Source organism: Rhamphochromis longiceps, linkage group LG7 (genome assembly GCF_057381845.1).
Source record: "Rhamphochromis longiceps isolate RC_006_pf linkage group LG7, R_longiceps_female_GT1.1, whole genome shotgun sequence".
Lineage (NCBI taxonomy): Eukaryota > Metazoa > Chordata > Actinopteri > Cichliformes > Cichlidae > Rhamphochromis > Rhamphochromis longiceps.
Window position 1 is genome coordinate 46,198,575 of NC_140563.1, and position 27,355 is coordinate 46,225,929.

The 27,355-nt window shown below is 39.9% G+C and overlaps 2 protein-coding genes across 5 annotated transcripts; both read right to left on the reverse strand.

Moving 5' to 3' along the window:
* Nucleotides 1-2,298: 2,298 nt before the first annotated feature.
* On the reverse strand, nt 2,299-4,014 carry LOC146666083 (bone morphogenetic protein 10-like). 2 transcript variants are annotated; one of them, XM_085411294.1, is made up of 3 exons: nt 3,624-3,990; nt 2,761-3,377; nt 2,299-2,724 (listed from the first exon to the last, which is right to left on the reverse strand). In XM_085411294.1, the coding sequence occupies exons 1-3, from the start codon at nt 3,949-3,951 to the stop codon at nt 2,329-2,331; spliced, it is 1,341 nt and encodes a 446-aa protein (XP_085267420.1). In that variant the 5' UTR covers nt 3,952-3,990; the 3' UTR covers nt 2,299-2,328. The 2 variants fall into 2 exon arrangements, with proteins under 2 accessions (XP_085267420.1, XP_085267421.1); XM_085411295.1 differs by having other exon boundaries at nt 2,299-3,377; nt 3,624-4,014.
* Nucleotides 4,015-5,987: 1,973 nt separating this feature from the next.
* On the reverse strand, nt 5,988-27,355 carry arvcfa (ARVCF delta catenin family member a). Of its 3 annotated transcripts, none has more exons than XM_085411298.1 (16): nt 27,335-27,355; nt 19,113-19,289; nt 17,879-18,486; nt 16,065-16,543; nt 15,809-15,992; nt 15,592-15,709; nt 13,840-14,005; nt 13,030-13,047; nt 12,832-12,903; nt 11,893-12,020; nt 10,419-10,569; nt 10,141-10,333; nt 9,760-9,871; nt 9,342-9,429; nt 8,199-8,278; nt 5,988-6,531 (listed from the first exon to the last, which is right to left on the reverse strand). In XM_085411298.1, exons 1-16 carry the CDS (start codon nt 27,353-27,355, stop codon nt 6,439-6,441), a joined length of 2,688 nt encoding a protein of 895 aa, XP_085267424.1. In that variant the 3' UTR covers nt 5,988-6,438. The 3 variants fall into 3 exon arrangements, with proteins under 3 accessions (XP_085267424.1, XP_085267423.1, XP_085267422.1); XM_085411297.1 differs by having other exon boundaries at nt 17,879-18,495; XM_085411296.1 differs by lacking the exon at nt 27,335-27,355 and adding an exon at nt 27,084-27,119 and having other exon boundaries at nt 17,879-18,495.

The window sequence follows — 27,355 nt, forward strand, 5'->3', positions numbered from 1 at the left end:
CGTATGTTCAGTTACAATATGTACTGTTATATTGTTCACATTTGTGCACAGCTCTACCAAAAGGGTGTTTCTCACGTTTTTTCTAAATACGTGACTGTAGAGTATTTTTCTTTTGCACAATGTTGTAGAATTACAAAAATCCTACACAGTAAAAATGTGAAACATACGTATTCAGTGTCTTGTACTCACTTACTTCCATAACTACAGGAATGTCTAACTTTACTGTATATTTTACTGTACATGGCTGTGCAAAAAATGTATAGTGCTCTCTTGAGCATTTTTAGGTAGTGTCACCGAGTTCTGACCTTTTTTTGCATTGGAAGACACTGAGAGACTACTGTACACTGTCCTAATGAAAACATGACAAAGCCATTTGATTATCTTGTTCATCAAGATGGTGTCAAGACTTCTCATTTTGATGACACTGACAGTTTCATTGACATGAATACTTGCTTTTGAGGAATGGATCATCGATTTTGAGCAAGTGACCTGCTTTTGCAGGTTATCCACTAGGTTTTGCAGTTTGCACTAATTGTTTTGAGAACTACACTAACTGCTGTGCAAATGTTAATAGTGATGTGAGAAAAGCACCAAAGCGACTGAGAAAAACTGTAAAATAAAATATTTCTCACATCCATTTTAAATACTGTAAGTTCCACAATGATAAATTAATCCATTCACTGCCGGTCCGTATCTCTGCCCTGCACACTTGGCCCATGTAAATCTGTTCATTGCGTGAGGATCCTATTAAGTTCCACAGTGTTATTCCATTATTGTTATCTACTTCCGACTGTTAACAGCAAAAGCTAGGTGATGATGTGACATGTATTTTTTCCATTTGTACCGTTGCCTTGGCCTTGATAAGAGTGTAAGCATGCCAGTGTCAAAAAAGGGAAGTGGGAGGGTTCAGAGGGCAGCAGGGAACCTGATGGCAGAATTGTCATTAGGACAAGCTGGCGCTCGAGACCAGGAATCTGACACCACCTTCTCACAAATGCTACCACTTGGAGTGGCGTCTCATCCTGAGTGATGGCCTACAAGACTCCAGGCTCTGACACCTCTTTATCACTCTGGTATGGAAGCAGGCAGAGTGAGGCCCGCCAGGCATGTGGCGCTAGAGGGACGGGGATTACGGCTGACTGATGGGGAGTGCGGTGATTACCTGACAATGAAATATGTTGCACAAGCTCAAAAACTGCTCAGTGAACATATTTGTTTTCAGATATTTTATTTATTTTTTCCCAACCGTATTAGCATTTATGTCGAAAGCCAAAAAGCAAGATATGAATGGTTGGTATAAAGCATGATTTCACAGCAGTCGACTGCAAGATTAAGCAAGAGAAATAACATTTTTCAGACAAGAAGCCCCCGAAGAGCTCCAACATACCGTAAAGTCCTCTCCTGGTCAAAAGCCATCGAAAATACATTTTCTGCAAGTATGGCAAGCAAATAGGAGAAAAAATGTCAGTCTTTAAATCATCTGGCTGGCTCCAACATGCCACAGGGCAAAGAAGTAAATTATGTCATTTAGAAATTTGTGGCTGAATATCTCAATATAAAGCATTTCAGCAGGATTGCTATTCAAATAACACATAAGGCTTTTCATAATTTAAAAAAATACGCATTACAGTTTATGTAGTGCATAAAATATGTATAAATTATTGAAATAAATATAGATATTGAAGAAAATGTGGAGACTTACAAAGGAAGTTTTTTGTTTAATTTCTCTAAGAATCCCAAAATATTCAGAAGGTTATTGCTGTTGTCTGCATTATTTAGCTTTTTGGCTCACTCCTCATGATGTGGCATGAGACGGGAACAACATTTATACTTTGATTTTCAGATATTTGCTGTCAGACAATCATTTCCTCTCTCTTGTTTTGACTAATAGATGTTTGTGGTTAATGATTTGCAGCATTATATCGAAAGGCTTATAGTCTACATTAATATAAGGATTATTGATTTATCTTTATACAATTGCAAATTTACATCATGTGTTCATTTCTAATTTACAACTAAGTCCTGACCTGTGCTTTTTACACACCAATGCATAAGATCTTAGATAGATAGATAGATAGATAGATAGATAGATAGATAGATAGATAGATAGATAGATAGATAGATAGATAGATAGATAGATAGATAGATAGATAGATAGATAGATAGATAGATAGATAGATAGATAGATAGATAGATAGATAGATAGATAGATAGATAGATAGATAGATAGATAGATAGATAGATAGATAGATAGATAGAGATGTTTCTAAGATGATGACTTTTAGATCCATCACAACACAGTCTTAGTAATAAGTAATACTCTGAGGACTATCTGCAGCCACACTCTGCCACCACCATTCCTTCATACTTGTGGTTGAAAGTAATCGCACCATTATCGTGATAAAGTAGTGAGATTGGCTCCAACTTTGTGGGTACACAGCAGGCACGCGGTGCTCTATCTGGATTCTTTATACTCAGCAGCGTCTGCACTATGGCATGTTTGGTGGGGGAGACCTCAGAAGTCATAGGCGGGTTGCATACGCCATTGCACTTGTACGCTTCGTAGCCCAGAGGTTGGATGATCCATGAATCCCAGCCAATGTCTTTAAAATCCACAAAGAGAGGTGTTCTTTTGCATGACTCGCTCTTAACATTGCGACGGATTCGAGGAGGTGCGTCATAGATAAGGTTGGACCGCGGCCGCATGAGAGACTGCTGGTTTAGCTCGTCCTGTTTAGCATGGCTGTTCTTGTGATTAACATGCTCCCAGAAGGGTTCTTGGCCCCTGCCCATGTTCTCAGGAAGGTCATTCTCGTGGTTAATCATTTGGATGAGCTCTTGTTTGTCCTGTTTGCGGTCTCTGCTCTGATCATCTGAGAACACAATCATTATTGTATTTTGTTTCCCGTCCAAGCTCCTGTCAATGTCCACCAAGGTTTCTGCCTCCTCTGTGGCCTCTTGTGTGGCCCCTTCATCCTCTGACCCCATACATGCAAGATGAACCTCGAGTCTGTGAGTTGCACACCCTGACTTCCGCCAGAGTGTAACCACATGCGTCAGTTCAAATGACACCCAGCTATTATCTTTTGCATGGATATGCTTTGTCACCAGTTCCTCCAGATCCTTCATCTCCAACACCTCCTCTTTACCCCTCCTTCTTCCTTCTTTCCCCACCTCTTTAGTCCAAACAACTCCCTCATGTATTTTGTAAATTGTCACCTTGCAATCAAAGCCAGCAGATGGTCTTTGGGCCTTCCAGACCAAAGTGAAAAGTCGAAGTTCAGCTAATGTTATTCGTTCGTGGTGAGGCAAGGAGATATTAAACAGCAAGGGATATATCCTTATACCCCTGGGTGTTATACCGTAGGGGGATGAATCTGAAATTAAAGGATGAAAAAGCGTGCTTCAAACTTTTTGTATGAATGTGCGTGATCAGACTTAAGGCACTCTCACTCATAAACTGTCAGGATGAAATAAAACAATGATAATTAGCATTTACAGTACATCACTTTCTCCTCCATAAGTCAAACTGTTGAATAATTTAAATTCCTGAACACAACATTAAACGTGACAAGAGTGTGCAGAAAGAAAAAATGTAAGTGGTAATATTTAGAAGCTTGTACCTTCATTATTGAAGCTGCGCACAATGTTGGCTGATGGCACAGCAGTCCGGTCATTAGCAAATCGGTTGTACAGCTCAAGCATGTACTCTGGCGGCTCTTTGTGAGCAGCAATTTGCCGGGTCTGGGGCCTCAGCTTTGTGAGGTTCAGCGTAGACAGAAACTGGCTTAGAAAGTCCCGTGCATCAACCAGTGGATTATCAACCACAACACTACCAAGTGATGCCCTGTGATGGTTCTCAGCGGGGTTGATAGGACTGCTCAAGCTCAGATGAATGATCACCAGAAGCAAGTAGATAAACCCAAGGTTGGAGAAAAGTGAAGTGATCATGGCTGAATGGAGGAAATGCTTAATTCCAAAGAGTAGACATCAGAAAGGAAGATGAGAGCCTTTGGAGAAAACACCTTGTTCCAGAGGTTTCTCTGTTAAAGGCCAACAGGTTGCAGTTGGGGACAAAGGGAAAACAGCTTTGCCCTTGTTGAGCTGGTGGTTAGGTTCTGAGGGCAGGGCTGTGCTGACCAATGTGCTGTGCATGTTTGGAGATCGCTAAAGCATGGGCTGCCCTCTCTCTCTGCACAAGGATCTTATGACATTTAGTCCACTGATATTCTCATTTACATGCAGTGAATTTAGGCCAAAAAAAGTTGTAAAATCAGAGCAGAATGTTCCATTTTGAAATCAAATAATCTTCCGTGTGATTTGGGTGGTTTTGCATATTTTTTAACCACAAATTGAATTTTACATATAGCACATAGGCTTTCATATAACTGACGCAACCCATATTTATACTTGATACTTATTATAATCTCATAGATGTCTTGTATTTATTTATTCAAGCTTTACCCCCTGGGTTGCGTGAAACATTTCAATTCGTTGTACATTCTGTACGTATTGCAGAAGTAAGAGAAAAGTGGAATTTGACTTTGACTGCACTTGCAAAACGAATTAAAATTAAAATATACTGGAAATGACTTCAGTTTTTGCCTTTGAGAGTTTTTATCCCCACTTCCTGCCTGATGTTGAGACTGATCTCAACATGACTGTGACCCACTAAATGCAGGTAATAGATTACAAATTGACTGATGTATTGACAGTTATTTTTATTGTGTCTTCCTACTGTTATTTTATCTGTGCTGTGATTTTGTTCTTGAAGTCCTTGTAAGGTGTCCTTGAGTGTGGTGAAAGGCACCTATATATAAATTCGATTATTGTTATTAATATTAAATAAAAAGTATCAGCATTTTATGGTTTGCAATCTTCACAAAATGTCTCAATTTTGATTTGCCCTTTTAAATAAGATTAAACATTTTTACAAGGGTGATGAAATCATAATCCTTTTTGTGCATGGTTTTATTTGATTTTTGTATCCACAGCGGAGTAGTTTTGTGAATTAGCCCTGCTCCGGAACACATGTGAAAAAATTCAAAATACTGTTTGTATGTAGGCTGGTTTATGAGATATTTTAAAGACTAATGTCTATATTATATATTACTTTCATCTGTTACCTGTCTAATACAGCTATTAATGGGCTTGTTTAAATAATCTTTGATGTCTTTGACACTATCTTTGAAACTATAGGCACTCTTTTTTTGCTTAAATTATTCTCCTAGCTTTCCTCAAGGAAAACCAAAGCCAAATGTCATTCCCATCATATGTAATGATATCTTGAGGCAGATTATAAGCGTCGCCTGGAGTGCTGCTGTGTTCAAAGTTCTGTAGAAAAGAGTGTCGCAAAATTGCAAACTGAGTGCAAAGCAGACAATGAGCATTCAGTTTCGGCATGCTTGGTAAACAAATTAGTGTCATAGTGTGAATGCTTTCAGAAAGACGGCTTCAATAATCACTGTTTAAGCATTCGGGAAAAAAATCTGTCTGACTAGTGGGAGGTGTTTAATCTAACAGGTGCACACTGATAAAACAGAACACGGCATAAACTTCAGTCTGGAAAATAAAAAGAAAAGCAGAAATGAGAAATTATGCACATAATTTATTTTCATTTTCATTCAACATCGCAATGCAAAAAGGAACACTGCAAAGCAGAGTTGTATTGAATGTAGGATCGCTTACTGGTCTTTGCTAATACACATAAATAACTTTTAATTAATAACATGAGTATTACAATAAACATTACAATATAAATGCCTAAATTTAGAATATTAACAGTCCTTTGTTACACATGTACAATCCCATTTTTCCTCTCATGAAACAAATGGAATAGAGACACAGAGATTGGCAAATAGCCATACAGTTTACTCAGATTAATCGAGAAAAACAAAATTCCAAGTATATTTTTGATGGTTAGGTCAGTGATAGCCTTAATCCTCCTACATGTCTCAAACACTTAACAAAAATAGTTCGGAAATGAACTTAGATGAGAATCTATTGTAACCCCAAAACCTACTGATGTGAACAACATCAAATCCACATTATTTTAGAATTGAATAGCTTGAGAAACAAGAAGTATACTGTAGCTAAGGAGTAAAATACAAATTGCACATGTCATATTCTTTGGAGTTATGATTCACCGCAGTTTGCATATTTGGGCTATTTCATATGTCATACTTAATCCCTCGTAAATTTCAGGAATCCAGTACACCTATAGCATCCCAAAAAGCCATAAAATCTATCAGCAAATAAACAAGGATACATGTAGGCGTTTGGCACATCTTATTATTATTATGTAAACAAAGGAAATCATTTTTAAGTGGATCTGTTTGTTTCTCTGTACAAGAATGTTCAGGTGGCACGAGTCCAGGTATCCTCAGTGGAAAATGTCTCTGCAGGATTTGACTGGTTTGATTGGCCGTGCTGTTACGTTTACACCCAGGAGTCCAGTGGTGGAGGTTTGTTATCCATGAGGCCCACAGCAGGCCTGCCAGCTCTGATGAAGTGCTTTCTTTCACTTATCGCCTAGGCCGATTTGCATGAGAAAAACAAGCCACAAGAAAGAAATCCTTCAAAACAAAATTCTGTAACCAAGTTTCAATCTGCTAATCCTACATGCTGTAGCAGTTACTCTGTTAAATTACAGTAAAATGGCAGATATATTTGTCAGTTTTCAGCTGCAACCGTTTGTTTTGTTTTTTTCAGTTGTGTTTTTTTCACACAAGTAGCCCAGCCCACAGCCCAGAAGGCTTCCAGGCATCACATGACAGAAAGTGCACACGAGAATGCAAATGTCTGGTGCTGAGATCTCAAACATTAGCACGTCTTTAACCTGTCAGCTACCTAATAATAAAAAATAATGTGATATTGGAGTGTGCCAATGTGCAATTACTGCAGACATATTTTATATTGTCACGTGGTCAGCCTCCTGAATGGTCTATGCAAACGGCCGATTGAGCACAAACAGCATTTCAAGGAGTATGAATGTCCATGAAGCTGTGTGTTACATGTGAGAAAGGACAACTATATAAACTATCCTGATGAGATTCTTCCTAAAATGTCCAAAGTGCATTTGTGAAAGTTTCTTACTGTAAAAGAAAAATGACTGCACTGTGCTCTGTTGAATACAAGATTTACTGTAAGGTGCTGTAAACTGGTTGGTTGTCATATATTGTTCCTACTGTAATCTCCATAAACAGTTTATCACAATAAAACTGACTGTGTGCACCTGACTCGAGTAACCTGAATTTATTTTCGTGTCTTTTTTCAAACTATGATGATATATCCTTCTCTTTTTCGCTTTATTAAACATTTCATCAGCTACCCTGAGAATGAGAGCAGGGCTCAAAGACATAACATTCGCATAACTGATTTAATAACTGATTAGTAACTACAGGACTCACATAGTTCTCAAAAAATGGAAAAACCGAACCTGCATCCAGAGCAAGGTTTTAATAATGCTTTTTTCTTTAAAGCATCAGAAAAGCATTAAATGAAAGCATTAAAATGAGTAGAACTTAAACATTTAGGCTTTGTGCACTGTTATCCTGTAAAGATGCACAGCCCAGTATCATTTAAAGCTCTTCTTCGGATGTTAGCTGCCTTTTGTTCTGTTCTCTGTCAGATAGATCAAACTTCAATAACGTTGATGTCGGGGCTCTGGGGTGGCCAATCCACGACTGATAGGGTGTCATTGTTGTTGTTTTTCTATGCACGTATGTGTTTTTACTGCGTTGCGAGTGTGTTGGCTAGATGAAACCGAAATTTCCAATTCAGAGTTGAGACTCCATAACTTCTGTTTCCACTGACTTTCAGGCAACTGTTTCTGTTTCCCCAACTACTTTTCTGTAGTTGGGAAATACTTCATTGTTTCCCTTCCTTAAGAAAAGCATCCTGACAGTTATCCTTCCATAGAGACCATTTCTGATGAAGGGCCAAATAAAAACCTTGTGAAAATGGTCAGGTACAAGGACTGGACTAGAAACGAGTGAGAAAGCAGCCAATGTCCAAAGAAAAACTATGAAGGCCCTTCGGAAAGCCCAGAGAACTATTGCTCAAGACCCCTGTGGCTCTTTGGAAGCAAAATATAATGAAATTAACAGGTTACTCAAGACTTCTGCACAATACTACATCTATTTAGCACCAGAAGGGTCCAAGCAAAGTCAGTGTTAAATGTTAAAAAGCCGGATTACCTGAAGAGTGTCTCTTTCCACAACAATGGGCGCCTTTCCATCTCCAATTCTATCATTTGGCTCCAAGCTTGAATAAACATCTGCAAGAGAAAAATCCTATTATATCAATAGTATCATTTCTTGAAACTGATACTGATCAGCTTCGTTTTGCATCTCCAGTGACAGCTGTAATCATTATGGTGCTGTGAGCATTACAATAACACCATCTATCCATTTTATTCCACTCCACGGTCACTGAGGGGCTCGAGCCTCTCCCAGTAGTAACAAGGACAAGGCTATTACACAAACACTAGAATTTAACCTCACCTTAGACATTTTGGGGGCCACTAAAGTGAAGATAATTGCACACTTAGACATGATGATGTGATAATAAGAGTTTATGAGTAGCCTAAAAATCTATAACCATTAATCAGACACGTTTTCAGTCAGTGTGTGGCAGTCTTAATCTAAAAAATCCCATCTTAAATGCATAAATCTTCACTCAACAGGATTTTTTTACTAATAAGCAATTAAGATAAACTATATTCATGTCAATTTCTATGCATGTTATTCATTTATTTAGTATGTGTTTGGGGGGGGGGGGGGGGGGGGCACATACACGCTAAAAGGTGTGTAACTTTTACCTTACAAATTTGCTTTGTGCCATTTAAAACCAAAAAGCTCAGAGAAAAACATTTAAATGCAATCATTCACTGAGAAGATTGCCCAAAATCCTCCACCCTTCACCAACCCCTAAAGGATGTTTAAGTGGTGTTTATGTTTTGCAAAACAGCCCTGAGAGAGAACAGAGTAAACCTGTTTAAGGGGAAGCTAGAGGTCGCTCTTGACGTGGGAAAGTGGGTGTCCTTCTGAAATCAAATGTGACTGGTGATGCATGAGCCTGTCCTGCCTCCAGGAGAGACTGTTCAGGCTAATAAGCCGAGTCTGTGCACTGATAACCTTGGCAGCACATCACTGGTTTGGGGGCAGTGTTTAAGAAGAATGTAGTCCAGGACTGCGAATGTTATGTCTTTGTCCGTGACATGAGAAGAACCTCAGTGTGTTTGACAGCTTTTTTACTCCCAGAGCTAGAGGACACTTTTCTCATTTAGATGATGATTTAATAAAAATTCACTGAAGGAATGCACGCTGCAATTTTCTGACCTTGAGTTTTGTCCATGAGAGGCAAAGTGATGTCATCACTTCCTTGCTTTCCGCTCTTGGGTTTTTTTGGCACTCCGGTAGTTGTGGGCTTTGAAAGACGACAAACGTAACATTACTGGATGACAGATGGTTTGCTTTTTGTGATGTTCTAATTTTATAAAGTGGCACGACACTGAAATCCTCTGCTAAGTGGCTTAAAGCTTACTATAAACACTGCTTTTCTGCATATAAATCAAGGCCAAAAATACACTCTCAACCTTTCTTTCTTTACTTTTTTTCCACACAGATCTTCTTGTTTCTTCCTTATAACTATTTGGCAGCATGCATTGCCATGTGTAAAAAGGTCTGAATGATCATGCTTGTGTTAAAATCAATCTTTTCTTGAAGTTTTAAATTGGCACAAAATCAACACAGATACCTTAAAGTGGCTCTTGTTCCAGCCGGCTTTGTTCAGAGTGTTTCTCAAGTCCTTGTAGGCCCATATTGTCTGAAGCACATGGGAGGCTGCCTTTGTCTCCCGCGCTGATTGGCTGACAACGGATCATATTAGATATTGTATAAAAAAAGCAGAGGAAATCTCTAAGACAGTAACGTCTCAATGATTAAACTCTAAATGCACTGGAACACGGCGAGACGATGCACTGAGGCAGAAGTCTAAGAAGATATTACGGCCAATAAAACTACGATGATACTATCTTTTTTCTGTTTTATCTATAAAAATGTTAGTTGATCAGCCTTTTTTTATTATTTAAGCTTATATATTTAAAAATGTGTAGATGTATAAGATTCGGTTTTTAACCTTGACTTATTGATGGCCACCAGCTTCTGCACAGCATGACCCTGAATGAGCAGCCGCGCGTTCTCTGGGTTATCTGTGATGATCTCGTGAATCGTGTTCAGTATGGACACCACCGTATCCCCCTCGAGATTCTTCGCTGGATGCTGCTGCCCACACGGCAGATTACCGACGAGGTCCCTCAGAGCATAGTTCCCTGCAACCAGAGACAGACAAAGATGAAAATGTTAGCTCGGCTATGCGAATAGAGCCAAACGTATACAGGCGTTAGAAACCTGTACCTATTAAATCTTTGTTTCTTCTGTCCATAGCCAGGTTGCGAAGAGCAATGGCCACAGCTCGCACAACTTTGTCCACGTCTGAGCGCAGGAGCTCGACCAGAATAGGCAGACCTTTCTCTTTTCTCACTGTCGCCCGGATATAGCTGGACCACTTCAGATGGAAACACAGAAATGAAAAATAGCAGAGGGAAGACGTCGTGGTTTTTGATTGTTTGGTCAGTCTTAATTCTTAGCCCTCATAAACATGAAGCAATATTTTCCAGTGAAATTCCACTGAAATATAAAAAATAAATGTTTGTTTATTCAAATAATGACTGAATAAGGAAAATATGCTTGGTATAAACTGAATGGGTTTAACCAGATTTTTAAGTGTATAAATTTTGAAACTGTAAGGTAGAATACAGCTTTGGCTGCTCCCTTCACAAGGGGGTCACCACAGCGGGTAGCTCCACATACATGATTTGGCAAATGTTTTACACTGGATGCCCTTCCTGAAGGGATTTGCATCTCCAGCTGGGATCAACATGGTTAGGCGAATGTGCCAACCACTACACTGGTAAAATCTAAAAATAAATACATAAATGAATAAGAAATCCAATTATGCACTTTTATCTGCTCTCTTTTGACATGATTAGCTGTAAAAAAAAAAAATAAAATAAAAAAAGTCATTTTATTTTTGGAGCGGCCTTCTTCTTAAATGGTAGTGACATTCATGGTGCACTATATGTTACAAAGCACATTAGTTAGAAGACCTATGGACCCACTTGGGGGGGGGGGGGGGGACACAGCGGCAAAAGCTATTTTGGATGCCGATGACACGGTCAGACTAGAGAGTAAGCTGCGTAATGATGTCGCCTGAAAAAACAAAGCCAACCAGTCAAGAAAAGAAAGCTTCGCATATCCCCAAGGAAGGACTTGAAGAGGTTGTCTCTTTTGATTGTGATTGCTGCAGTGATTGGAATAGAGGGTAAATCGATCGCTCCAGTTTAATTCACTTACGGTATTTCTTTAGGATAGAACTTTATTTTAAGCATCTTCTTCTCTTCTCCTAATACACGTGCATTTATTTAGTGACTTTGTAATCTTACTGACCACTCAAAGCATTTCAGACAGCAAGTCACGTTTGAAGCATTACAGTCACGCAGTACTTCATCTAACCCAGATCCACAGCACACAAATCAACCTAACATGCATGTCTTTGGAGCATGCACAATGGAGAGCAAACTCCACACAGAAAGGTTCCAGCTGGGATATGAACCAAGAGCTGTCTTGCTGCGAAGCGACAGTGCCAACCTCTTCAACACCCCTTTTTAAGGCTCTTCTTTAGCTATATTCTTTATAGCTTCTCTATAACAATAGAGAGTATAATCAAAGCAAGTGTCACATTAAAACTGCATTCATTTAAAGTTTAAACACTTCACAACAGCAACCCAGGTAGTTGTGCGTATAAGAGATAACTCTTCTATCTACTCACAGCCCAGTGTCCCGCAGCGAGGTTCTGCAGCGCTCCTGCAGCTGCCTCCAGGGTGTTGTGGTTGTGACTGCAGGTGAGAAGAGAGAGGTAAAGCCTCACCACCTCCGGCTGGTACAGCAGCTCCAACCCTTGAACACAAAGTCAGAGAAATATTACTCTAAAAAACAAAAAGAAGAAGAAGATCCCAAACCAGTTTGCAAATATATGTTTGTGTTCAAGACGTTTGTCTATGTAGGTCAGTTCAGGTCAGCAGGTTGGTAGGTCAGGGGCTAAATATATATTGTTTAATGGAAGAGTGTGGTAGAAAATTACTACTCCAGCTGACTCCCTACTGCAGAGACTTTTTTTTCTGTACTAAGCCAGGGGAGCGGAGGCTGCTGGATGCCTGACAAGTATAATAAAGCTGACCCTGAACCATAACATGCTTGTCATTCTGATTTGCATTCACAGACTGCAGCGTGGGAGGCATAAGCTGTTCTCTGATCTCTTTCCTAATGACAGCCAGATCCACATATACAGTATTCAAGCATACGGTACAATAGCGATTTCTGTTCTTTTCTCTTTTTTTTATCTTATACAATACCACATAAAGACATGTGGGTCATCCAGTGTTTTGAGCAAACGCCAGATAAAACGTTCAGTCTTTGAGTTGATGGGCTATTTTGTTTTAGTAATGAAATTTTCTACAAGTGGCACAGGTGCTGATGTGTGGCTTTGCATTTCAATGAATTCTCTTTGAGGCCATGCCAAAATCATGCTCGCACAGCAAATAATGTAACGCAGAAAGCAGGTACTGATGACTGATAATAATGATAGACAGTGGAAGTCCTTCTCAATACAGTTACCTTTCAGCTATTTACAGTAAGCCTGATGCAAAGGTACTCTACTTTTGTTGTATTTAAAGTGCAGTGTGAGGCTTATTACTGTATTATTGGATACCTTTCATTAGCTCTGTACATTTTGGCAAATCCAATGTACTGTATTTTCTGTCCATAAATCCATTTTTCCAACCTGCACATCACAGATACACACATGCACACAAACACCGGTTTTTAGTCAGAGATAATGTCAACAAATTGATCATGGTATCACAACATCACCGCTACGGAAAGATTCTGGAGGAATAAGCAGACTGACCTTGATTGAACCACTCTTCTGATTAATGTGATTTGAAGGGAAAGAAGAAAGAACAATGTCAGAACAATGTAATTATGCCGCAAAAACGGACACATCAGCAGAAAACACATGGCTCCTCCGTGTAGCGAGACACTGAGCAACTCATCAGGCTAATGTTTTGCTCACAGGGGTATTTGTCAGCTTTAGCATTGCTGAGAACCATAAAACTTTAAATCACTGTTAACTCAAACCCTAATGGTTCCCCATTAAGTTGTTTCCTTCTCCACAGAGTGCTGCAGCCTATTAATTCTCAGCAACATGTCTAATTTTTATTTAGGTATATAATGTTAAAAATAATGGTCCAGCCTTTGCTGTCCTTATTGTTGCATCAGTGGCATGGTGCAAAAATTGCATAACTGATGTAACAAAACATATCTAGGCGTTTTCCAATTTCTGAACCTTGCATTCCAGCCAAAAAGTAAAATCTATTATCAGCTCCTCTGTCTGCAGGAATATGAAATATTCAGACTCTGAGAGGCATAAAGGGATAATAAAGAAATGTGAGGCCTAACAGCAAAAAAGGCAAAACGAACGATCTGGTCAGAGATTACAGCTGTAAAGTGTGAACAAACAAAATGTATCCCGCTGAATATTAGTACAGAAAATGTGTGCCAAGCACTGAAAAGGGAGGAAGAAGAGAATAAACATTTTGATAGTAAACTGTCCATCCCTCATAAAATTACTGCGGATATGTTTTAGACATTTTCACCTTGTATACAGCATATAGAGTCCTAGTTTTGAGTCACACATGCTATGATGTATCTTACCAACCTTTGGGTCTTTTTCCTGAAAAACAGTCCGTTTCATTTTTCTTTGGATGCCCGATGGATCTCATGAGATGATTTCCGTGGGGCTCCTGAAATCGCTCCACTCCGGGTATTTCTTTGTGAACGTGATAGGACAGGTTCCGAAGGATGCAGACGCAGTTCTCCACCGACTACGTGAAGAGCAGTGATGAAAGATTGCAGTTTAAAAAAGGATGTATAGAAAAATAATTCTTTAAATACCACATCAGAGACATTAGATTAGAGTCTCCTTATAAAAAGGAGAATTTTGAGAAAATCTCAAGAGCTTTGAAGAACCTCATCCATACCTAGATTTGATGACGTTTAATAACCGTCTGAATCTGGTGCTGTTTCCAATATTAACTTAAATTTGAGACTAAAGCAACTTGACTTTCAGTGGATTTTCTATTTCAAGTACTTTATAGTTAAAGTACTTCAATAAATATACTCACAAACCATCCCTAAACTCTAAAAGACAGAACATTTAAAAAAAATAAAATAAAAGCAGAACTTCCACTTAAACAGTAAGAGAGACTAAACACGGGTTTAATTAGAAAGACAGACACTAATAAAGCATTTTTTACCCCTAAACAATGAGCTCAAGTAATAAGCCAACATGACCGGGGTTTAAAGATTTTATGCTCCGGTCTCCCAATAGCAGGATCAGAGAAAAAAAAATCTGTGGCCCGGAGCAATACATCCCGATATACCCCATCCATCACCTGTCCACTGACACTGAAACGAACAAACTGAGAGCAACACAAACAGTTTTCCCTAAGTGGAATTTCTACAAACTGTTGTTTAGAGCAGCACTTGAAATCCCCCTTGTTAAGTTTTATGGGCATTTCATAAAGAGGGGTATTTATACCCATGGTGTACTTGTTGTGCTGTGCAGGTTCAAAATAACTCAAAATACTTTACTAACTGTAATAGTCAAGTAGTAGATAAATATTTTATAAATGAACACTATAGATAGCTATGTTTATTCTACTGCTAAAAGTCATGAAAAGTCGTTTTAAAAGGAAAAGGGCATAGAATTTAAAAGTCAAAATTATGCGGCTAAAACTGTACAAAGATTGGGAGAGCTGTGGAAAAAATAGTTCAATATTTAGTTACATTTCTTGGGTACATGGCTGAGACGTTTAGGTTCTGTGTCCAAATGGTGGAGTAAATGTGAAGTTTACCAAACTGGCCCAAGCACTGACAGGTCAGCTGGGTAAAATGAATTGCAACAATACTAAAGGCCATTTTAAATAAGTTTGGAGCATGACTCGTAGTGTTGAAGAGTTACTGAAGTTCATCTGTCGGGCACGTTTGTTGGGCATGTCCAGTACATCTTTTCATCCCAAGAGCGATACAAGCAATTAATCATTCCATCAAGTGACTCCCACAGACCTGTTTGGATTCACAATTATAAGTACCTCACTACTTTGTTAAAGGGTTGATAAACAGTGGTTGATAAAAATGTATATGACTGTATAGTAGAGGTGTAAGTAGCTATAGGGGTTATTAAGGTAAAAAACTATATGGTGTATAAACATGCAGTCAGTGATAATGTCACAAATATGCAGCTACACTGTTGTATATTAGGAGTCACCAGCATCACCAGTTATGATGTCACAATTTTAAGCATGGTTACATTTCTCTGCAGCTTTGAGAAATAATTGTCATCATTAGAAGCTACATTTAGATTTTTATTTATTCTTAAACTTGAAATAAGAGTAGTGACTGCAGCGACCTTATTGTCTGTGTCCTTGTTGACAACAGCTGACTGAAGGGCATGAAGGAGCGCAGCCACCAACCCCTCACACTCTCTCAGTCTCTGTCGAGCCTCGGCCCCATCTGAGCTGACGTTCCTGCAGAAACAACTTTGTTTGCAAAGCTGCACAAACTCCATCACAAGTGAGCTTTTACCGGCTGTTTGTCATATGTTCCACAACGGCCGGCAGGGTTACCTCAGACACCCAGAGGTGTTCTTGAAGACTGTGGTCCACTCGGCGCTCTGCAGTTTCGAGGGGTCTACTAAGTCTCTCTTCCAGCCTGAGTGTGGGATGATGATTTCATCAGTCAGTGTTTGAAGTCCGTGGTTGATTACCATCATCTTTAGTGGCTCGTGTGATGAGAGGTTCCACAGGGTGCCTGCAGTGATAGAATACAATTATGAATAAAGAATAAAGTTGAAGAAGTAGCTTTAGAAAAAATCAGCAATACCTGTCACTAACTCTTTGACCTCCATGCTGCTGGTCTTCCTCAACAGCCTAACTAAAGCTTGGATTCCATCACAGTTCTTGATGGCCATCTTATTATTGTGGTCTTTCCCGAAAGATATGTTGCGCAGTGCACCGCAGGCCTTGCGGTGGACTTCTGCCTTAGGATGGTCTAATAGTCCCACCAGAATTGGCACTCCATTCAGGTGGCGGACCTCTTGCTTTATTCGGTCATTCTCATAACACAGGTGCTGCATATAGGCTGCTGCGTTGGACTTGACCGGGTCCATTGGGTGGCTGAGCATGGAGATCACCTCATGCAGGTTGGGATCTCTCCAACGCGGGTCTCTTCGGATACTGTCCAGGCTGACCATGCTGCTTCGTTTGTGGGGTAACTGCAGGGTCTGCGCTCGACACATGGCCTGAAAGAAAGGATTCAGGTTCCCCTCCAGCTGTGCCATGAAGGCGTCGTCGTAGCCACTTCTATAGAGACAGATTTACACACACACATTCATGTGTGTATCAGGATTGATAAAAAATACATCTCATTTATCAAGTCATCTGGAACATGTGTTTACTTCCTTGCTAAAAGTGGAGATTATTAATAAGCGTTTTTTTAGCTAGTACCAGTACCAAAATTAGCCAGTAGCTGCTTACCTCTTCCTCTGTAGCTTAATAAACAATGTGCCTAAATTTGCTTGTGCCTTTTGATTGTGTAGTGGTCACAAATTTAAAACTTTAGCTTTTTTTTTTTCACCTTTGAACAAAAGCCAGGTTATCTCTTTGCTCCTGCATACAGAATTTATGCTTAGCTATGCTAACAATCACATAGCTTCAGACTCATAGTACTGTATGTGAGGTGCCATCTTTCGTCTGCATATTCTCAACAAGAAAGTGAACCATTTCCCAAAAACTATCATATTCTTTAAAATTCAACAGCCTTAATTAAGCAGATTCACATTACAATCACTGTGTCTAATAGATTGAGCTTCAGTAAATTTACAAGTGTTGTATCTTTGGTAAACAGTTCTGTCTGTCTGCGCGAGCGAAGGAAAAGCTTCTGGCAGCCAATAACAGGTGAAACCTCCTTATTTATCAACTTTGCAGCAGGCTGCCATCACCGATTGATACCAGCTGCTACTTAACTGCTGTCCATCTGTCTTTCTATTATCCAGGCTGACTCGAGACTGGAGCAAAGACAGAATCTGGATGTTTGTGCAGGTAAATAATTTAGTATATAGTATTATCATTGATAAAAGATTAGATGTACATATTTAAAATGTTAGGTTGTGAGATTTATAATATTTTTTTCGGAAATTGTCAGGAATTTTTCTAGAAAACGTGTCAATAACCTTTTGCTTTAATCATGCTAGAAAAACTAATCAGTTGTAGTGTGGATATATGCTTGCTATGAATGTCAAAGGTCAACTGGCTTTTCAGATTAGCTTCAGTTTGTAGAGGCCATTTGTAAAAGGTGAACTCTTTACCAGAGACCTTCTTGATATTTCAATAAACCAAACTGCTCCTTCACCTCCGACTAGCCCCTCCTCAAAACACACACATAAATTGCCCTAAATAAACTCACTCCACACCAAACCCGCTCAACTGCTTCACTTAAGAATGTCCTGTTAAATCTTCACCTCTATAGTGTAGAGACTGACTGACAAACCAACACGAACATATTACAAATTACAAATTCTCCCCTCAAATTATCTACATAAGGACTGATCTGTATTTGTCCCCATCTGTAGGCCACAATGCAAAAATAGAAACACACTGTGGGATCCGTAACATGTCATCTAATGTATCATTACCTACCTGGTTCTCGAGGGCTCCCTGAGAAGCTCCATGGTGGTGATTGGCCTAAACTGGTGGATTCCCCCCAGTGTTGGGTAATTTAGAGGTGGGTGGTTGGTCTTCATATCCACAGGGTTTTCTCCCCGTTCACTGTGGCCGTCCTGTTCTGGCTGGCTGCTCAGGCCTGCAGAGGCGTAGCTGTCTCTGAGGAAGGGTAAGGTGTAGTGAGCCCCTGACTGGAAGTTTTTGGCGGACCAGTAGCCATGGAGGTTAATTCGGGACAGGCTTCCATATCCTGCACATAAGTCACCACCGATACCTCTGTAGGCATCAGGTAGGGCGTACACTGCGCTCTGACTGTCTGGGTTAGCTGACTGAGGCTCAGAAGGCTGCACTATCAGCTGGGGTTGTGGGGGTGCCATGGTAGTGCTGATGGTTGTTGTGGTTGGTGTAACAGCCTCAGAGGGCTGAGTGCTTGTTTCAGGAGTAGGTTGTTCAGTGGTAGCGTCATCTCGAACCACTGATGGTGATGTGAGATCAGGTGAGGCTGATGTCTGCAGGTTCTCCTGCTGTATCTCTGTAGATTCTTGGGTCTCACTCGTGGCCTTTTCACCCTCTTGTTCCACAGCCTTGGACTCCTACAAAGATAGACGCGGCTGTTATCCCAGTCTTTTCAGAATCTGTGTTAATCTTCCCACTTTTCTCTCTTTCCTTTTAATCCCAGAAAACTGATGTTTACAGTGACATCGGGAGGTATTTGGTCTGGATGTACTGCAGTTGCACAAAATTGTTTCTGTTACCTGCAGTGTGTTAATCATTTTGTTTTTAACTCTACGGCATATCCCATTTCTTATAGTGATGATCAATCATCATCTTTTTAGCACATCCCTGGCTTAGTGAGCCTACAGTAAATAATGACTTCTTTGTTTCTGCCAAAGGATAATGAATTCCCCTTATTTGAAAATGAGTTCAGATTGGAATCCAGCAAAAGAAGTTGAGGCCCAGCCACTGTTTGGAAGCAGAGTCAATTGCTGGAAATTTAATTGTCTGGTGTAGTAAATTGATTTTTACTTTAACTCTTGGATTGTACAGTGTACGATAACTTATTGTCAAATTAAACTAACCATATTCAATTCAATGACCAATGATTAATACACCTTTTAAGTCTGTGGACTTGCCAATCAATCAAAATCTACATTAACAAGGTGCATTAAGTTACCAGGTGGTGGCAAAGTGTGACCTTAAAGTCATTAACCTCAGTGTCTGTCTGCTGTGGGGTGTCGGTTTCTGTGGAGCTTTCATTGGTCGAGGTCATCACAGAGGCAATGGAAGTGGGCGTGTCCAGTTCGTCACTGGCTGATGGGTTATCCAGAGCTCCTTCTTTGGCTTCCTGGGACAAAGACAGTGGAGGAGGCCCCTCTGCACTCTGCTCCTAAATAATTTTAAAAAAAGAACCACGTAAAGCTTTGTCAGTGATCACATTAATGGTGTGTATTGTGTACAACCCGACCCAATCAATTAGTCAGCGTTACTAGGAAATGCATTGATTAATATGAAAAATGGGGGAAAAATACATAACATTATTCAGAAAAAGTAATTTAGAATAGGTTTTGTGAAACAGTTTGTCCAGCAGCACATGCAGCAGTGTATCAATACAGCTGAGCAGATGATGGTGGGGAGCCAGGCAGTGGCTGTTTTATGAATTGTTAAACAATTGCCCATCATTTTGCTTTGTCACTATACTAACTATAGCGCATTCTATCTTTATATATAGTTGTGGTCAAAAGCTTAAATACACTCATCATAGACAAATGTCATGCTAAAAAAACAAGAATTAAGTGCAGAAGTTTCTGTGGAATCCATAAAGGTTAAAATCATACATACTTGCCAGTCAATCAAAAGTATGTACTACAGTGCAACTGTAGTACATCCAGACCAAATTGTCCTTAATAAGTTGCACTTCAACCAGATGCTTTTGGCAGCTAACGACAAGCTTCTGGGATCGTTCTAGGTGGATATTTGATCACTCTCTTCTTGGCAGAATTGTGTTAGAATTCATTTACAGTGGGGCAAAAAAGTATTTAGTCAGCCACCGATTGTGCAAGTTCCCCCACTTAAAATGATGACAGAGGTCAGTAATTTGCACCAGAGGTACACTTCAACTGTGAGAGACAGAATGTGAAAAAAAAATCCATGAATCCACATGGTAGGATTTGTAAAGAATTTATTCGTAAATTAGGGTGGAAAATAAGTATTTGGTCACCTCAAACAAGGAAAATCTCTGGCTCTCACAGACCTGTAACGTCTTCTGTAAGAAGCTTTTCTGTCCCCCACTCGTTACCTGTATGAATGGCACCTGTTTGAACTCATCATCTGTATAAAAGACACCTGTCCACAGCCTCAAACAGTCAGACTCCAAACTCCGCCATGGCCAAGACCAAAGAGCTTTCGAAGGACACCAGGAAAAGTATTGTAGACCTGCACCAGACTGGGAAGAGTGAATCTACAATAGGCAAGCAGCTTGGTGTGAAAAAATCAACTGTGGGAGCAATCATCAGAAAATGGAAGACATACAAGACCACTGATAATCTCCCTCGATCTGGGGCTCCACGCAAGATCTCATCCCGTGGGGTCAAAATGATCATGAGAATGGTGAGCAAAGATCCCAGAACCACACGGGGGGACCTGGTGAATGACCTGCAGAGAGCTGGGACCAAAGTAACAAAGGTCACCATCAGTAACACACTACAACGGCAGGGAATCAAATCCCGCAGTGCCAGACGTGTTCCGCTGCTGAAGCCAGTGCATGTCCAGGCCCGTCTGAAGTTTGCCAGAGAGCACGTGGATGATACAGCAGAGGATTGGGAGAATGTCATGTGGTCAGATGAAACCAAAGTAGAACTTTTTGGTATAAACTCAACTCGTCGTGTTTGGAGGAAGAAGAATACTGAGTTGCATCCCAAGAACACCATACCTACTGTGAAGCATGGGGGTGGAAACATCATGCTATGGGGCTGTTTTTCTGCCAAGGGGACAGGACGACTGATCCGTGTTAAGGACAGAATGAATGGGGCCATGTATCGTGAGATTTTGAGCCAAAACCTCCTTCCATCAGTGAGAACTTTGAAGATGAAACGAGGCTGGGTCTTCCAACATGACAATGATCCAAAACACACCGCCCGGGCAACAAAGGAGTGGCTCCGTAAGAAGCATTTGAAAGTCCTGGAGTGGCCTAGCCAGTCTCCAGACCTCAACCCCATAGAAAATCTGTGGCGGGAGTTGAAAGTCCGTGTTGCTCGGCGACAGCCCCAAAACATCACTGCTCTCGAGAAGATCTGCATGGAGGAATGGGCCAAAATACCAGCTACTGTGTGTGCAAACCTGGTAAAGACCTATAGTAAACGTTTGACCTCTGTTATTGCCAACAAAGGTTATGTTACAAAGTATTGAGTTGTATTTTTGTTATTGACCAAATACTTATTTTCCACCCTGATTTACGAATAAATTCTTTACAAATCCTACCATGTGGATTCATGGATTTTTTTTTCACATTCTGTCTCTCACAGTTGAAGTGTACCTCTGGTGCAAATTACTGACCTCTGTCATCATTTTAGGTGGGGGAACTTGCACAATCGGTGGCTGACTAAATACTTTTTTGCCCCACTGTAAATTGTTTGGTCCAGCTTTCAAGCGTAGTCCATACATTTTTGTAGTTTCAAGTTAGGGTTTGAGTTTGTAATTCTTGGTCCTTTTTTAAGAATTTCCATATTTATGATTTGCTATGTTCTTGTAATGTTGTTTTGGATTATGTGCTGGAGTTTATAGTTTGTTTGTTTTTTTGGAAGGTTATATTTTGGTTCTTGAGTTCTAATTATCATGTCTTTCCTATGTCTTTTTGTCAGCTCTCCATCTTTAATCACTTGGTGTTTAGTACTTACTGTGGTTGGGTCCCTGGGCCTAGGACCCAGTGTTTTCAATGTTATCTTGTTTGTGCATTTCCTGTCTTATCTTTATATTGCTGTACCACCTGATTCTGTTCACCTGTGTCTTCTTTTTCTCATCTGTGTCTTCTCTCCCTAATTACCTTGTGTGTGTATATAAGCCCTCAGTTTTCCTTAGTTCCTTGTCGTGTCATACTGTTGTGTGTCCTCCACATCATTATTCCAATATCTGGACTCTAGCCATGTGAATTTCCTGCCTCAGCCCCAATAAAAGCTCCACTTTGTTTTAGTTAAGTCCTCGAAGTCTGCTTTCTCCACCTTCACACTCCTTATGACAGGTTGAGGTCAAGACTTTGACAAGGCTATTCCAGAGCTTTATGCTAACCTGCTCTATCTATTCCAAAGCCTGTTTTTTGGGAGGATCGTTTCCTGCTGGAACACCAAACTAAAGTGCTATTAGCTATCTAGCTGTTGGTTTAAGGTGAAGTTGAAGAATTTGGAGATAGTCCTAGTCCACTGGGATCAAAACTGTCCAACAGTATAAGGCTCTCACCACCATGTTTGTCAGCTAGTATCGTGTTTTTAGGTTTGAAAGCTTCATCTGTACTCCTCCAAATATACGTCTTGTCAAATAGCTCATCTATTGTCTCTTGACCATAAAACTTCACTTGAGTCTTGGCTATTCCTGAACATCTAACCAATTTCCTTAGATGGGTCTTCTTCCAGACCTTGGGAAAGTGGTGACACATCCAAATGTTTTAAGTACAATTGTCTGCACTAACGATCTTGGAATAAGCAGTTTTTTAGAAATGGCTCCTTCCTAACTTGCATAAATCTCCAGTTTTTCATCTTAGATCTTCACTGAGTTCCTTGGGATTTCTCATTGTTCTGATTATTGGTCAGTCCAGTGAGAGCTATCAAACAAATCATTTTTATGCTGGCAAAGAGAAACTCACTCATGAAAATCATGATCACTAATGAGAATTTAATAAGCCCTGGCCTTGTCCATTTAAAAGACTTAGAACCTTGTGCACTTGTGCAGCCTATTCTTGTATTGTAAAGTGATTAAAGATATGTGCTGTCATTCCACCCTGGAAAAGGAACAACTTGAAGATATCATTTAACACCCCAAATTATCATGACACTCATGCCCATGACGACAGTGTGTAGACGTCTGACCAAAATTCAACCGTATGCATAAGAATATATAGGATATATTTACATATACATATTTGATAGTATATAATTAAATCCAACTGCCTAAAATTGAGAAATATATTGCTGTCCATGCTCTAATGTACATAATTCTTACAATACATTAAAAGGGACATTGCAATTTAGTAAACAACATTATGATAGCATACTGTGTCATTAAAGCAATTGCACATAATAAGGAAGCTGCACTTAATGTTGGGTTGTGAGCAGAGTCAGTGCTGAGAGCTCATCTCCTTTCAATTATCATGTAATTTATGTAATTCAAAACACAAACTGTGAATTCCTGATGAAAAATATACTCACTTTTTAAATTAGACTAATATAAATAATAATAATATAAGTCTGGAGGAAAAAAAACACAACAATCTCTCTGTGTATGAGCTTTTTTGTGAACTGTAATCTAATTGGGCAAAATGTCCACTGGGAAAACAATGACTCAAGCTGGTTCAGGGCAGTTCTGTCCATGATCATGCCCATCATGCACAAAAGAGAGAGAGAGAGAAAGTAAAAGAAACGTAGCGACATAATAAGGAACCCTAAAAGGAAGCCTTATATGCATACTAGAGTGCACAATACAGAATCAGTTGGCTTGTTTCTGCCATCTTGTAATCTAATCAAAAATATCTAGAATCCCTGGATATATGCATAATTGCTTTCTTACTTATGTGCACTGGAGTGTGCTTCCATTTGTTTTAGCCGTAATAGGCGATTCCTGAACTTTCACACTCAATTCCCGTTAAAATTGAGAAACTATTCCCCTTATTTAAACTGATAAAGTTATCAGCCAACTTTCTCAGCACTTGTGAAAACTTAAAACATTATGACTTCAGGGAGCTAAATTATCTTTCAATATTAAAAAAATATATATTTGACAGTCATTTTACAAGGAAGCTTTCAAAGACTAAGCAAAGATAGAGTGCTGTGAAAAAGTATTTGCCCTTGATTTCTTAGTTTTTCGCATACTAGTCACACTCAAATGTTTCAGATCATCAGACTATTTCTATTATTAGACAAAGATAACCTGGGGAAACACAATCTAAAGAAACCAAAGAGCCGCTAGGAAACAAAGTCGTGACATCTATCAGTCTAGAAAGCGTTGCAAAGCCATTTCTAAGGCTTTGGGACTTCCCGAACCACCTAATCAAAGCCGTAATCAAAAAAATGGAAAAAACAAGTTATGAACTTTTCTAGGAGTGGCCAGCCTACCAAAATGACTCCAGGACAGCTCATCCAGGAGGTCACAGAAGAACCCAGAATAACATCTAGGCCTCGCTCACATTGGCTAAGTTCAGAGTTAACGATTCAGCAATAAGAAAGAGACTGAGGAAAAGTGGGATCCATGGAAGAGTTTCAAGGAGAAACCACTGCTGACCAAAAAGATCACAAAGGTTTGTCCCAAATTTTCCAAAAAACATCTTGATGATCCCCAAGACTGATTTGAAAATATTAAAAATAATATACAGTGATGGTCTAGGGCTGTGTTGGTGCTTCAGGATCTGGATAATATGCTATAATTGATGGACCCATGAATTTTTCTCTCTACCAGGAAATCCTGAAGGAGAATCACCAGCCATCAGTTCAAGAGCTTACTAAAGTTATTTTAGTCTAATGTTAATTAGACTAAATGTATTCTTAACTATTTTTTCTATGATATTCTGAATCTTGAAAGTGTGAGAAATATGCAGCAAATAAATAAATCAGAAAATGAGGAAGGGGGCAAAAAGCTTTTTTACAGCACTGTATATTTATTACTGCCCCATCTTCGGTGCTTGCAAACTGAAGTGGATGGGATAATGCTGAGTTCCCCAGAATTAAGTATGCATCAGATCAGCTCCACTGGCTGAAACATCATGCAGGTAATACTGGTTCCTCTGTGTTGTTAAAAACTGTATCTACCTTATTCACAATGTGTTAAATAAGAATTTCTTGAAATGGCCCATTAGCAAAACTCTGAGCAGAGCGACACTGTAATGGCACTGTACGAGTCTCAGACAGTTAATTACTTAAAACAAATCGGTGAAACGTGGTTTAGCATCTCTGAGCCCTGAGCTGTGCTACTGCTCTGGTACAAAATGTGGATATTTCCATAATTTAATCTTGTTTATTTCAGGCAGAAGTTAAATTTCCTCTCCAATTTAACAAAACTGGTTTCATTAAGCAGAGTGGATTAATTATTGAACATCTTGGTCTGAGAAATAACTGGAGGAACTTTTTGACTGTAAACACATTTTCAGCTGACTTTAAACTTCACATTTATTTCAGTATGTGTCTGCAGAAATTTGATTAACGGCTCTGCTCATTGTAATAAATGGCTAATGTACATCCTTGAGTCTTCAAGACCCTCTGAGTGAAGAGTTAAAATTATACAGGCAATAATGAAAGCGCCCAATCAAAACAGTAGAGTACAATTAAAATCTTTTATAATGAAGAAAATCATTCAACTGCATCATCAGTGAACCATCCTCAACAAGTCCTCCGACTAATCGAAATCAATTTTCCCCGTGATCACTCAACGGCACATGCACAATATACTGAGATAAAACAAAATAAACTGTTAAATCTCCCCAAGCTTTCCTCTTTCTGAGGCTGCGGCATTAAACTGAACAAGAGGCGAGAACTAAAACCCACTGCATTAAATCAGGCTGCAGTGAGCAGCTAACTGAATGTGTGGAGAGGGCGAAAGAGAGCCTGATTCGCTTTCAAACACCTCACCTCACAAGAGCCCCTCATATCCATGTGCAAAATGTGTCAGTGGGGAGTGGAGATGAAAGGGTCACCCAGGAGAAACTGGCAGTGAGGGGATGATCCTAGCCTGAACACCTCTGGGGGAGGCTGATTGGATATTGTTAGGCAGCATTAAATGAAGGCCTGGCCAAAAGACAGAAGGGGTACTACTGTCCTCTACAGAAGGCTTGATTAAGGATTTGCAGGATGTTAATAGGCTGGACAGTGGCCTGTGTGCTGTCTCTGTCTGATTCAAGCTCCAGGGAAGGCCAGGCCCCTGTGAGTCAAAGCTCATTTAAATAACTCACTGCACCATCACTAAGTATGCTCGCAGAGCCAAATAGGTCAAGATGATGATTCTGAATCCGACTGAGATTTAAAGGGGGAAAAAACGAGTTATAGTATATAGATGTTAGGTGCAGTGGTGCAGGGACAGAATGACATGATTAGAATCTTGTTCCCATCAACTCTCAGAATCGAGGCCAGCAGCAGCAGCACTCAGGGTTTTATTTTGGGAGGAAGAGGCTGATCTAATGCTGACTAAGTTCAGATTTTGGTGACCAGCTCAAGGGCATGACAGACACAAGCCATGATTCAATCTGGTCTCAGGTCTATTTCAAAAAAAGAACAACAGGCATTCTTGATTGCATTTACATGTGAGGGTCAAAGTCATTTAGGAGTGATCAAACTGAGGTATAAATTTGCTTAAACAGACAGCTTGTCTTTATCCGAACGGAGGATTGAAACAGTAATGCTGCCACGGGATAATAAAACATGACATCAGCCTGCTGATGTCAGAAGACATTAGTCACAACTTTGTCACAACTCATCTGCCCTCTACTATCTGTTGAATCAGTGATGCTTAAGCGCAAATGTGCAGAATAATTGCACTGAAATGGCAGACGCTTTAATAAACTCCTCTTATTTGTGGCCAGTTTCCTGCAGAAGGGCCATTATGCAATGCATCATGTTTAAGCTTGATGTAGCCACGCTTCTCTGTTTGAAAGAAATACTGATTCAAAATGACAATCCAGAGTGAAAAAAATGGGGAGAGGAAATTCTTCCTCAACATTTCCATCAGAAGCCAGATTTCACTCCTGATCACAGGCTGATCCTCAAATAGTTAAATGCTGCATGGTCAGATTTAATGTCTCACTGATACAGTACATCATGGCAATGCACTTAGCAGAGTGTGTGCAGCATCACTCCCCCCCCCCCCCCCCCGCCACCCCCCACACCCCTCAAGAGGAACAACCTTTCCTCTTAATGCAATCAGATATGATCCTCCTCATGATATTGCCTACAACAACAAAAAAAAGCATGCATGTTCACACGAGCACACTCACAAACATGCGCACACTTGATGAAGACCTTAGCGTCATGTCCCCATGCACGCAAGGAGACCGCACCGACCAGCAGCGAGAGGTAAGGAGGTGAAGCTACTGATGCCTCTTTCATTCATCATGACAGAGGCAGAATGCAAAGCTGTGGATTGCTACAGTTTTCTCTCTGCAGGAAGAAAAAAAACTGATGGGCAAAAAAAAAAAAAAGAGGGAGGGTACAGAGCAAATAGAGCCATTCCACCACACACACTTACCTCTTTCACTTCAGCAGGCAT